General features: G+C 52.1%; 2 protein-coding genes across 2 annotated transcripts; both read right to left on the bottom strand.

Moving 5' to 3' along the window:
* Positions 1 to 5,872: 5,872 nt before the first annotated feature.
* BDP81DRAFT_102217 (uncharacterized protein) lies at positions 5,873 to 7,329 on the bottom strand. The gene is made up of 2 exons (XM_060581380.1): positions 5,984 to 7,329; positions 5,873 to 5,893 (listed from the first exon to the last, which is right to left on the bottom strand). The coding sequence occupies exon 1, from the start codon at positions 7,012 to 7,014 to the stop codon at positions 6,274 to 6,276; it is 741 nt and encodes a 246-aa protein (XP_060440866.1). The 5' UTR covers positions 7,015 to 7,329; the 3' UTR covers positions 5,873 to 5,893; positions 5,984 to 6,273.
* A 2,161-nt stretch (positions 7,330 to 9,490) lies between these two features.
* Positions 9,491 to 11,912, bottom strand: BDP81DRAFT_328864 (kinase-like domain-containing protein; the record flags this gene model as incomplete). The annotated part of the gene is made up of 5 exons (XM_060585256.1): positions 9,491 to 10,565; positions 10,697 to 10,941; positions 11,084 to 11,134; positions 11,260 to 11,702; positions 11,873 to 11,912. The coding sequence occupies 5 exons, from the start codon at positions 11,910 to 11,912 to the stop codon at positions 9,491 to 9,493; spliced, it is 1,854 nt and encodes a 617-aa protein (XP_060440865.1).
* Between the last annotated feature and the right edge of the window lie 570 nt (positions 11,913 to 12,482).

Here is a 12,482-nt window from a genome sequence, read left to right as displayed (position 1 = left end):
AATAATTGGAGATTACTGCTTGGTTATTCCTTTCTGTAGCTTTTCCAATCAAAGACGCGTGATAAGTCAGATGTGTTGTCTGAAAATTGGCACATTTTGCGTTGCCTCTCTTACGGTGACGAGGGTATGTGTAGAACCAACGTTAGAGAGACTTCCTCTCCAATTGGATTTTATTAGTACTCCACAGAGCTCACATTTAGGATGGAACTCAGTGAGTAAACGATTCGAGACTCTTTGGGGCAGTTAAATGTCGACAGTGTCCTGACGTACGGCATTCCTCTTGTTCAAGGGTTGAGCCAAAAGACTATACCAGCAATGGCGAACTCCATGATCAAAAGCACTTGCTTCAGTCTTTAGGTGCCTTACTCAAGGAATATAGGTCACGAATTGCAACCGTAAGACCTTGGGTCAAAAGGTGTTTTTGGCGATCATCAAGAGTCTTGTTCTAAATTGAAGAAAGTTCTCCCATAACGTCTCCGACGCTGTAGCTTTAAGATCATGCACATTTTGACGAGTTGAAACTCATTATGTACGACATACAACTCCTCGAAGTCGCTCCACCAACGAGCAAATATGGTGATCACGACTGAGAACTAAATCGCTCCTCTACTAAGCTTGTGGTCTTTCGTTGGATCCATCTGCAACTCATCTCTCAATCAGAAGTTCAGAGTATCCACAGCTCAATAGGTAAGGTAGTTAGTTCAACATAGAATATCAAACACTCTGCTCGTGAGCGTACGTGAGAGAAAGGGAGAAAGAAAGTGCTGCTCAGACGCTGTAGAGCCTGATGATTGTGTCAAAAGCTTATACATGGTACCTAGACAAGCTCGAATAAGGATAGTATTGACCACAGAGGTTGTTCCACAACTTTGCGACCCAAAGGTCTTGAGGAACCCCCAGAATTCCGCTAGTCCGCGGACTGCATCTCTGCTCTACACCACCAACTAAGACGCGTTTGCCACCGAGTTGTCATGGACACTTGCAGGCCGATGTCGCCACAACGCCTCCAAAAGGCAATTCTCCATGGACGAGCACGATGGATAATGCCGTGCAACACCACCGTATGACATGCTTCAAGCGTCCGTGGCATCCTACCATGCGCACCCACCGTGGCACCACTGACGCGACGCGGGCGTCAAGTCCATGTAACCACAGCGGAAAGAGGCAAAGCAACCTCAACCTCATGAGCCGTCCCGTGCCGTGCCGCCGGGCTGATTGATCCGTTTGAGGCTTCCCATTGAACGTCGCCATCTGGTTCCCGCCACCTCTGCCGTGTGTATCTGCAGGTTCCGACGGATTCGGCTGGAGATGCATGTCCGTGCCTGCCCGCCAATCAGCGTCATCACAACTCGGTGATATGATGCTTGGCGAAATAGAGAGCTGTCGCGTCCAAAGCCGACATGGATATGTTCTCTCGACTCTCCGAATTCGCTCAAGAGCAGCAATCTTGTCAAGCTCTCCAGGTTTTACCGATTCTACCCGGGATTGTCATGTCGCAGGCAAATGTATCGATACCAACTCATAGTTGTGACCAGATGACCATGTGATCTTCAACTCCGCTGTCTGCGCGCGCCCCATCCCAGCCTTATCGGCACTTCACTCGCACTTCACTCGCATCGCACCGGGGTCTTTTGCTGCCCCGTCTGCCCAGCGGGCCGACCATCTCCGAGCATATTCCTTGTCGTGGGCCTTTACGCGGGGTGGATCGCTGGAGATTTAACAACTCACCGAGAACCCCACGCCGAAGCGGAAGGTTCCCCGGAGAGAGTTGGAGCTAAATCATTGAGATTTCTTGCTCTGACTTGCGAATCTTGTCTTTTTGTGTTCGTTATACGGGTTCGCCCGCTGCTGTTGTTTCGAATGTTTTTTTGTGATTTTCTCGTCCAGGTCAACGCGCTTGTGGCTAAATCGTAGGTTTTCTTCTCGGGGAATCGATTCGTTAAGACTCGGTGAACGTTCGCGGCTCACTTTGAGTTATTCGGGAGGATCCTGGGGGCGATTGTCGTTGCTCCAGCTGTTCGAGCCGTTCGAGAGATGTGGTTGAGGTTGCTCGAGGGCGTCGGCGTCTGGGTGGATCACGTAGTCAGCTCATCATCATCGAAAATTTGACAGCTTGTAGATAGGCTTTCAGCAAACAAAGAAACGCTTACCTCCCTGACAACCTGACTGTAGCGTAAAGAGTTCATCAGGTTGACCTTGTTTTGCTTTCTAGATGAGGAAGAGAAAGAGGGCAAGTGATGGTCTTAGCCGTCAGGGCTGGAGAAACCTCACAACTGAGCCATCAAGGTTCGCTTTCATGACCGCCGCCATCTCGGCAGATCTTGGTATCGCTGATTATCAAGCTTTCAAGCCCAGGTATCTGGTAGGAATATCAGTCGCTTTAAGGCGCGTTATCAGACTATAGATAGAACCTTAGTATCCTGCTTCTTTCATATTCACAATCATCTATGGACCTGGACCACGAAAGTTGTACCGCAAAGCCTACTGCCAATCCGACGCGGTGCGTGGGATCTACATGCATGAACTTTCTCTTTTAGGTAATGTGCGAAGCGTTGTTTCACTGCGATTTTAACCCCTCCGGAGGGGCGTAACGTTAAGGACCAAAACCCATGGAGACATCAGCTATTTGACTTTGACGAGAAGGAACAGAGCAATATCGCAAAAATCAACCAGCTCACCAAATCAACAATTCTGCAGACCTTACCGTCAAGCCGCCTCGTCATTTCGACACCAACCCAGATAAACCCCGAAAACCCCGTTGCCAGCAGATCATGGCACCTAACTAAGGTAACAAAAGTCGCGGCGCGCCGGCCCCCAGATAGCCCGCCAACAAATCGCCGCCTGATCGCCGCCAAACCATACTAAGCCAAGTTCGCAGAGCTCACGGGTGTGTCCAACCTCCCATCCCCATCCCCAATCACAAGCTGTGAATTCTGCACCCGTTTCTGCCGCATGGCTTCGTATCTTATCCTTCCTACCTTATCCTTCCTATCGCAACCACATCTTCCCATGTGCCAAGCCACATTCCTCCAACGCATCAATCACTCGAAATCAGTCAGCTGACGGTTCGAAGGTAGGCAGGTCCGTGTGTGCATGTACACACCAGCAAACCAACGCCTCGCACCCCGCACCTCTTCGTCGCGAACTTGCGAACCAACTTGCCAACCCTACCACACCCGTTCAGCACATGCCCCCATGAACCCAGATCCCGACGCCGAGTGGGGGGCAACCAGAGGTGCCAGCGAAGTGGAGGGGAAGGAGGACCTTACAGGAGCTCGTGGAGGGACATTCTCCAGCTCTCCCGAGCTTGCTGTCATCCCGAACATCTCCCCATCTCCATTGGAGTCCTTTGGAAAATCTAACCTTTCCCCTCACAGACTTTGAAGTATTGGAGAGACCCAAGGGTCTCCGCAAATAGCGTCAAACAGCTCAAGCATGCATGTCCCGCTTCAGGTAGGCATTCGGCGGGCCGCCTGCAACCTCCAGGCTCCCAAGTCAAGGACCCCACCCCAACAATGAGATGCCATTTAATCACTCAAAGAATACAAAGCCCATTCAAAATTCACATAATCACAACAATAGGCCGCATGATTCGATAGCCAGCAGGGGGTGATCAATATTTTTCCCGGGAATCAAAACACTCGTAGTTCGTATTGCCATCTCAAAACAAAACTATCATACCACGAGACGAGGGAGAGAAAATGAAAGAAGAAATTCTCCATCTCGAGCTCCCAGCCCCAAAAACCAATAGACAGACAAGTGATCTTCCGCTCATGGCCGTTCTCCACAGGCTAGAGGATCCCCCGTTTCGGCAGTCGTTGTTGGCAAACAGAACTGGTTCCAGCAGTCAAAGATCCACCCCAGGTCAACATCTTACAACCCTTCCACGCGATACGAGAAACATGTTGTCGAATGGAGGGCACACAGCTCGAGTTGGCTATTGGCTATTGGCGAGCGAGCCGCTTCCGGGCTGTAAAACTTGATAGAAGCAGAAAATCCATGCTGAATTTAGTGCTGTGAAGATTAAAGGTCAGCGCCTGAGTATCTTGAGATTTGTTGTCGGAAAGATGTGGCTTACGGAGCAAGAGCCGCAAGAGCAGGCAGTGCAGGAGCCAGCGCAGCTGGAGCCGCAGGAGGAGCAGGAGCTGTTTACATTAGGTTAGCTTCAACGTCGTAGATATCAAGGCATAGCTCATCCGGTGGGATAGATCGAAACTCAAAGAGAATTCGAATCATCCGGAGAGACTCGTGTGTAGTGGTATATTTCCAGTGTGTAGAAGACGGAGCACGTGGCTGTCACTCACCAGGGGGCCATTTTGATAGTTTGGTGGTTGAAGCGAAAAGGCTTGAGTGTTTGTTTGTTTGTTGAAGTCTGGAGTCTGAAGCTGATGAGTCGGATGAAGAAAGAACCTCACTTCGACCAGAGCTGGTCTGGGTTTATATAGCCATTTCGAAGGCTTGTCCCCCACGTATCAGTCAGCCAGACATCAGGCGGCTATCTGACGAGGAAGCGCGATTTCATTCGCGATTACGTGGAAGGCACGGGAGTCCTCGGAGAAGGGCCATGTCTATCCCTGGATGATCGAATAAGTACTCCGTAGTGTAAACCGCGAATACCGCGCGAGCTTTGTTGGCGGCAGAGAGCTGGCATGGCGGTTATGTGATACCGCATCAGGCTGGTACTCCCATGGTTTGATCCATAATAGCTTCCTGCGGCCTAGAGGAGGTGGACTGGCACCGTTGAGGAGCGGGGTCTGGCACCGAATCTACGGGTGCAGAGCTCTGCAAGCTTTGAGACCTGTGGTCAGCTGGTAACACGGAGCAGGGTGCCACGTTCGGGCTGGGGAGGGGGGGGGGGGGTCCACCCGACGACGGGGAGCCGGGCTCTTGTGATTGGATCAAGTGTGGCAGACTGGACATCCACGCACGAGGGTTCGATATGGCGAACAGGGCGGCAGAATGGAGCGTGCATGGCTGCCGTGGTCGTGTGAATATGATGTTGTAGGCGGGCTTGGAGGGATCGTCAATGGTGAGTGGATGAAAAGTGCCCGATGAGGGTAGCCCCGCCCATCTTCGGTCAAACGTTTGGGCTAGGAACAGCGTGGGAGGGTGGGCAGAGCCGGTCTGGATTGTGGATTATCGGATGGGTGAAGAAAGGCTGCTTTTGGAGCGAAGAGCAATGGGAGTGGACGCCTTTGGGGCACGGCACCAGACTGAGGAAAGCCGACGGCGGCATTGCTCGTCGTTGTTGGGTGCGTATTGGTGTGAATCCGTCTGTGTATGCATGACAATGTATGTAGGACGACAGAGAAGGAAATCTGCTTGTGATGCGCTTGGCGGCGGCACCCGCGCGAAACAGAGTTTGTACCATCCCGCACCAAAGGCTTCAGGTGATGCGACGCAGCCATCCCGTTTTGGCCAGAGTTGGGACTAGCTGTCTGCCCAAGTGGGATCCGTCTGCTTACTAGGCAGTCTCGACTGAAAGAAGGAAAATAACAGACAGTAAAAGACAAGAATATGGACAGACGACAGACTTGTCCTATGCCAGATGACCTCGCCATCCATCGTCATGGTAGAGTGAAAAGCCTCAGTAAAGCGAGGTCAAGGAAGACAACTCAGAGATGAAGTCTCACCAGTGACACTATAGGCTCTTGCCTAAACTTCAGCTCTACCTCGGCTCCGCCGTCTGGACTCTGGACGAGCTTCAAAAGAACCTTGCCAGGGGAAGACAATCCCAGTAAAATCCCTATCGGACGTTCCGTAAAATAATACCTCTTAGCTAAAAGGCGTGGGTTGTCCAATCATCGAGATTGGCCGGCGGCGACGCTGAGCAACTCGTGATGGAGCAGGTTACCCAATCGGCCAATTACTCCGGGCTCGAGGTGAAGGGAGTCTGGAGACCGGTGAGAGGGGTGATGAAGCGAGACATGCGATAGAAATGAACAAGGAGAAAGAGAGAAAAGGAGAGGCTGTGGCTTCTTACCGTGGGGGTTTCGCTGAGGAGTATTGCCCTGCCTGAGGGCGAGCCGGGACCCGAGAGGTAATCATCAGATGGCAGGAGAGACGAGAAGCAGAGTCTGACTGATCGATACAGTGTGCAGGTTTTCTTTGTCTTCCCGTTCTCCCCGGTCTCCTCAACTCGGGTTATCGTCGCATACCTTGGTCGATTTGCTTCGGCCCTCAAAGCGGCCAACTTGACGGTGTTGCGGGCATTCGAATGAAGAGATGACAGAAAAGGAGCTCGAAAGAGGAAGATAGGATGAGCGGCTCCTTTTATGCCTTCAACCATCTCTCTACCTCAGGGGCCTCAGAATGGCGGTGGAAGGGAGAGACGGCATTCCCCTGGTGGGAATGATAGTGCGAACTGGCTGGGGAAAATTGGCTCATCAAACCACCCGGTCCCTCAGCATCCGTTGCGAGTCGTCGATATGCTGAGTCCTGCCGCCTGACCTGTCCGTAGTCCGTGGATGCGCTGGCTATCTCGCTCATTCCAAGCAACATCGCGGGTGATGGTTGGCGGGATGGCGATGGCGGAGACTGATTTTGTGTGAGACGCTGGGCCATCAAGGTTGGCCATCCGGGTCCCTGAGACACTCCCAAAATGGCCTTATCAATGCAGACCATCAAGGTTCTCAACACCGAGTTGCACTCAACAGCATCTCTGCATTTGATACGGAGTAGAATGATTCGACCAAACAACGATGTATCGAATGAGAGTCCCTTGAAGCTGGCAGTCTGTGTCGAAGGTCGAATATCTGTCTCTGTAGCAAGCTTGGGTTGTGACTGTGTCGATATGACCAAGCCACATTTACGCTGGTTGTGTTGCTTTTTGCCTTTTGCACTCCAACCTTTCTCGAGAAACCCGATTACCCGATACATGAAATTCAATCCGACTTGAATGGCTATTTGCTGACAACAACTTGAAACTATAACTGTGAAAAAGCAGTAGTTATCGATTCTCGGATGAAGAAGCCGATGTTCTGATGGGTCGAAGCGGCCAGGTTTGCTGTTCATTTGGGCCAGAACCAACGCTAGTTGTCAACTTGGGCAACCTTTGCAAAATCGAGCGAGGATCGAGTATGATCAAACGAAAGACTGTCTTCAAGTCCATATTTTCAGACAGAGAAGTTGATACCGACACTGTGGTAAATAAGGCGTAATTGCTGGCCGGCAATTACGGATTCGTTTTTGTACGACAGACACCATTGGTCCGATAATATGGCATCGCATAGGGCAACTCTCCACGTTTGTTCCGCTGGTGGCGTAGACTTGTGTCTCTAAAGCTTAAGTGGACGTCGTCAATCAAAGTTCGTGTAAAGATGACTTACTTTCTCATAAGGGTGTTGTCGATATGGCTTTGAGCTCCTGATCGTTGTCAAGCATGGACCAATGCCCGGGCAAGGCCAAAGGCAAAGCAATGAATTCTTGCTAGGCTGAGGACGACCGATCACCGAACAGAGTGCCTGTCAAGCTCGAATTTGCTCTTCCGACGACAGAACTCGACCGCAGGTCTTTCGCTATACCAAGCGATCGATCAAAATCCGAGCCTCGTCAATGACCTGTCGTTGCGCAGTTCTTCGGCCATCGCGCCAAGGTCCCCATAATTGCGCCATCTGGGGCAAGCGCCTCTCCGAGATCGTGACCCTTAGATCCGATCCGACCCTGGTCCTACGAGCGACCCCTCCTTCCCATCAAGAAGCGCGGTGAGCTCCGCTCCCGCCGGCTCGAACCTGTGAGCGGGCCGTCCCGCTGACCTTCTATCTCTCCTTTGCAGAGATTCGGCCATGAATGAGGGCTGCTGTCTCGGCGAATCGCGTGTCGGTGGCTCGACACCCGCCTTGTATGGTCCTGGTTTGATGGGGTGTGGCTGAAGGCGTCCGTGGGACCTTGACAATCCGTCTGGTTTCTGGAGCCGGTAAAAGGACCTGTCCAAGATCAACATGAGGTCTAGTCTTGGAGATTCCTATTCCGATGCGGCGACGCGCCCCGGCAGTTGACGACCCGGTGTTGAGAATAGCGAATTGTTTGAGTCAGACCGAGTCTGATGGAAGCTGCACGGGCGACAGCGGGCAAGGAATACGTAGGGGAAAACACGGCATGCCCGACGATGACGATACGCGTAGGCATCGATTTCTACAGCAACCAGTTAGCTCCAACGTACACTGAGTGTACATAAACAGCATACTTCACTTACTTACCTTGCGCTCCAGAATCCTGCCTATCCTCTCGTCAACCCACGCATCGCCTCGGTGGCTCGTCGAAATTACAAGACACCCGTATTCGGGGCTGTACAACGATCGCAGCCTGGAATAGAGTCCATCGATACGAAGGCGACTCAGTCATTAAACTTGCTCTAATGGATGCGAAATGACAGTAGAAAGCTAGGGGAAAGGAAGTCAGACTTAAAGAGAGACGCGCTGTCGATTTAAGCATTCTGAGAACATCAATGCCTCCAATTGCCCTGGTCCTCCTTCGAAAGGAAGAAGAAAAGTCTTAATGCAGCCCCTACGGATGTGACCTGCCACGCTGGGAAAGTAGTACTCGCAAAGTACCTTACCTTACCTGGGTAGGGCAGGCACTTTCGCTGCATCACTCCTGCCTCTGCAGCGATGGACCTTCCTATCGTGAGTATGGCCGCATCCGTCAGGTACCCAAGGTAAGGTACCTACATCGAAGCAGGAAATAACTAAGCAGCAGCCGCCAGACTGTGCTGTGCTTGGTCACAAGGCGCCTTACTTCCTCCTAACAGGAGATCCTGGGTCACCTTTGATTCAAAAAGGCGATGATGGCAGTTGGAAAACGGCGAAGACATATATTCAGGGAACCAAACTTCCTACAACCGTGGAGGACCTGCTCAGGCCTGCGAGAAGCATAAGCGATTAGCTTTGTCTACTGGGCCATGGACGATGATACACTAGAACGACAACGAGAACAGTGTATTGGCCCCATGGCAATATTGTGAAAAGGGTCCCAGCTATTGCCGATTGCCTCGGATGTCTAAGTTGTGTCGTGGTGAGTCGTTGCATGCATAGCCTCCTATGGTACAGATGTTGGCAACACACCGTCACAGCTTTCACGAGTCGGAAAAGTAAAACATTGGGTGAAGAGTTGAAATTTAAATTGAATTGCAAATCTCATTCATTGTTGGTGCAATGAGGAACTATGGTCCCAGTTGCCAATGAACTCCGAGCCTATGTATGTATGATGCCGCATAATGAGATACGATTCGTAGCTAATCCACCCCGGAAACAAATCACAAACAAAACCCTACTTTGACAGACACAACCTGGATATCCACGACGTTCGTATCATGATTTGCGCTAGTGTCCTCGGCCACTTGACCAAGATATGCCATCCCTGTAACCCTTACGCCAGAAAATCCACAATTGACCGTTCATAGTACCACCTTCTAGGTCTACCTCGTAGCGCTGGGGCTTCGTTCAAGTCTAACCTCACTCCCGGGAGGAGTGCGGCTTGGAGTACGGGGCTCCTATGCCCCGCCAGCTCGGGCCGCGAGAGGCTGCTTGTTTCGTCTTCCCAGCAGTGTGGCACCGTCAAGGCTAAGCTCAAAGGCGCCCTTCTGCCTGTTGCGGTCTCTAACCTGTTGGCGAGCTGCAGCTGTGACGGTTGCCGAATGTTGTCCGTAGCCTTTCTCATTCGCCGCAGGTGCTTGCCGCTCACGCTCGCGTCCGCGATGTTCTTGCTGATCTTTGATCTGGGCATTGCGCATGCTTTGCTCGAGTGCTTGTGTGGCCTGCGATGGCTTGTGGACATATTCAGCCTCCTTGTTCTCGGCCATTTCCGCATCTTCGTCCTCTGATTCCTCATTAAGGTTGTTGAGGAAGCGTGCGGGAACACCACCCTTGGTACCAATTTGCTTGCGGCGCTTGGCCTCTTCCTCTTGCCTGTGAACGGCGTATCCGACATCGAACACCTCACGCAGGTTGACTGCGCCGGGGGAACGGAAGTCGTAGCGACGGTCACCATCGTTGATTCTATTGGCATCGAATGCACGAAGCATGTCGGGTTGCGTCTTCTTCTCTTCACGAAGCGTTGGGCCAGAGCCCTTGATCCAGGGGTGGGCGAGGAATTCGGTGATGGTGTATCTCTTCTCGGGGTCCACGGTGAGGAGGTGAGAGATAAGGTCTTGGGCGGACTTCGAGATATCATCCCACCAGGGAGACAAGAAAGTGTACTGACCCTTGGCGACCTTCTCCGTCAAGACCTCGATGCTCTCGTCGTAGAAAGGAGGGAAACCACAAAGTAGCGTGTAGAGGACGCAACCCAATGCCCACATGTCGACTGACTTCGAATAGCGCTCATCCTTGACAATTTCGGGGGCTGTGTAGCCGACAGTACCGCAAGGCGTCATGGTTTGGTTATCCCACACAATCTTGGACAGACCAAAATCGGCAATTTTGATCTGGCCGATACCACCCGCGCCGACTCCGGGAATGAAATCGCCCTCATCTACCTTGTCTTCATCGCCAGGCTGCTTAGGCTTGGGGTTCTTGGAAGGAATGACGGGAATTGGGCTGAAAAGAATGTTTTCCGGCTTGATATCACTGGAACATGATACGTTAGCAAACCATACGAACGGATGACGTCACATGCAGAAGCAGAATTGACGCTCCAAACGTCCACAGCTTCGATCTCACAGGTGGGGGTCGGTGAGAACAGACTGTGTTTTACTTACCGATGAACAACACCTCTCTCCTCGTGCAAGTACTCCAAGGCCTGCGCGACCTGCACGATGACATGCCTCGAGAGCTCCTCGCTGAAGTACGTGAGGCGAACAATCTGGTGGAAAAGCTCGCCACCGGGCGCCAATTCCAAAATGATGTAGTAATACTGCCGGGATTCGGAAAAGTCGACAAGCTTGATAATATTCGGGTGGTCAAGCTGGCGCATAATCTGAACCTCTTTCAAGATGTTTGCTCTCTACGTTGGGGTCAGCAACGATGCCCATTAAGTAAATGGAGAGCCATCCTCGAAATAACAATGACTGTAGAGCAACATGAAAGTGTCGAAAAGTGAGGATGACCCGAAGAGTAGGCAAATGAAATATAGAAAGTTTTCGCACCTCTGCAGCCTTAGGGACCTTCTTGAAGTCCGGGTGTAAATGCTTATTTCCCTAATCACGACCCTCGGTTGGTATGGGAATGCTCGAAAAGGCTCAAATCAAAGACAACAACGCAGCGAAGAAGAAAAAGCGAGAAAATCATGGTCGCGGTCGTAACCACCCCAGCGTAAACTCACCTGCATGCTGTTCATTTCATACTTGCGGACGACCTTGATGGCACACTCGCCGGGGTGCTCGCCAGAAGTATCGCGAGCGCGGTAGACGTTACTGAAAGCACCATCCCCCATCTTCTCGACCAGTTCCCATCTCTCCAGGCCGGGGTATCTCGGGAATTTGCTCTTGCTCTCGTTCTCTTCAGCTACAAGCTTGGCCAGGTGTGTGTTGTCGATGTTCTTGCCTGCCTTGGACGTCTTGTACTGATTCGGCTCGGCAGCGTGGGCGGCAGCGTGGTTTGCCTGAGCGGCGCGGTTCTGACCATCGCCAGCTACTGAGTACGCCTCGGGAGTAGCTTGAGCAGGTGGTGCAGCGGCAAACGCAGGCTCTGATACGCCTAGGTGCGCCTTAGGCGGCGGGGACTGCTTGGCTGCCGGCTCATCGTTGTTCGCTCGCGCTTGCTTTCCTATTCGTAAACAGCGTCAGCATTTTGCTTTTCACCTAACAGGCCACGAAGTCGTCACGAAGGATCGGGGTACGATACGGGGAAATGAGACGAGGAAACGACACGGAAGCGGGATGGTGCGAAAAAGCCCTGTCCGTGGGCGAGGCAGGGGAAAAGAGGGGATATCGTACCGTGTCGGATGAAGTTCTTAAGTTGCTGTATCGTCGACATGGTGTTGAATTGGGCCGCTACGAAGGGCGACGAAGTGTGAGGTTATTCGCAAAGTTAGGTTTACGCAGCGCACGTCGCAGTAGTCGGCGGCTGAATCGATCAATCTGCCCCGTTGTTGAGGGTGACGCTCGATGTTTGAGTGTGATTGGTAATGCGGAGTCGGCGAAGCACGAGTCGTGGGAATATGCTCGGTGGGCGATGTGGTACCTTGAACGCTGGGCAAAGTCGTAATGTTGTGTTGTATCACGAAGATAGAGAATTGAGGAAATGTCGAGGTCGACAGAAGCGGATGCAAGGTTGTTTCTTTGTGAATGGGGGAGGGGGAATCAGCGGCTGAAGGGGAGAAATTGTTGCGAGGAAGAGGAATTTGTGGACTGCGGCGAGCAGTGGTGATGTTGGCGGAGGGGCAACGTGGACTCGGATGACGGAAGTTGGAGGAACAGGCAGCTGGAGATCGGGCGGGAAGACGGGCAGCAGCAGCAGCACGTTTGTCTTGGTTAGAGGAGGCCGGGGGACCAAGCGAAAGGGAAGGAAAAAAGGGCAGACGGCGCTAGGAACAGCACCAATGCA

Source organism: Colletotrichum phormii, assembly GCF_030913505.1.
Source record: "Colletotrichum phormii strain CBS 102054 chromosome Unknown BDP81scaffold_22, whole genome shotgun sequence".
NCBI classification, from domain to species: Eukaryota; Fungi; Ascomycota; class Sordariomycetes; order Glomerellales; family Glomerellaceae; genus Colletotrichum; species Colletotrichum phormii.
This window is presented reverse-complemented; position numbering and strand designations above follow the sequence as displayed.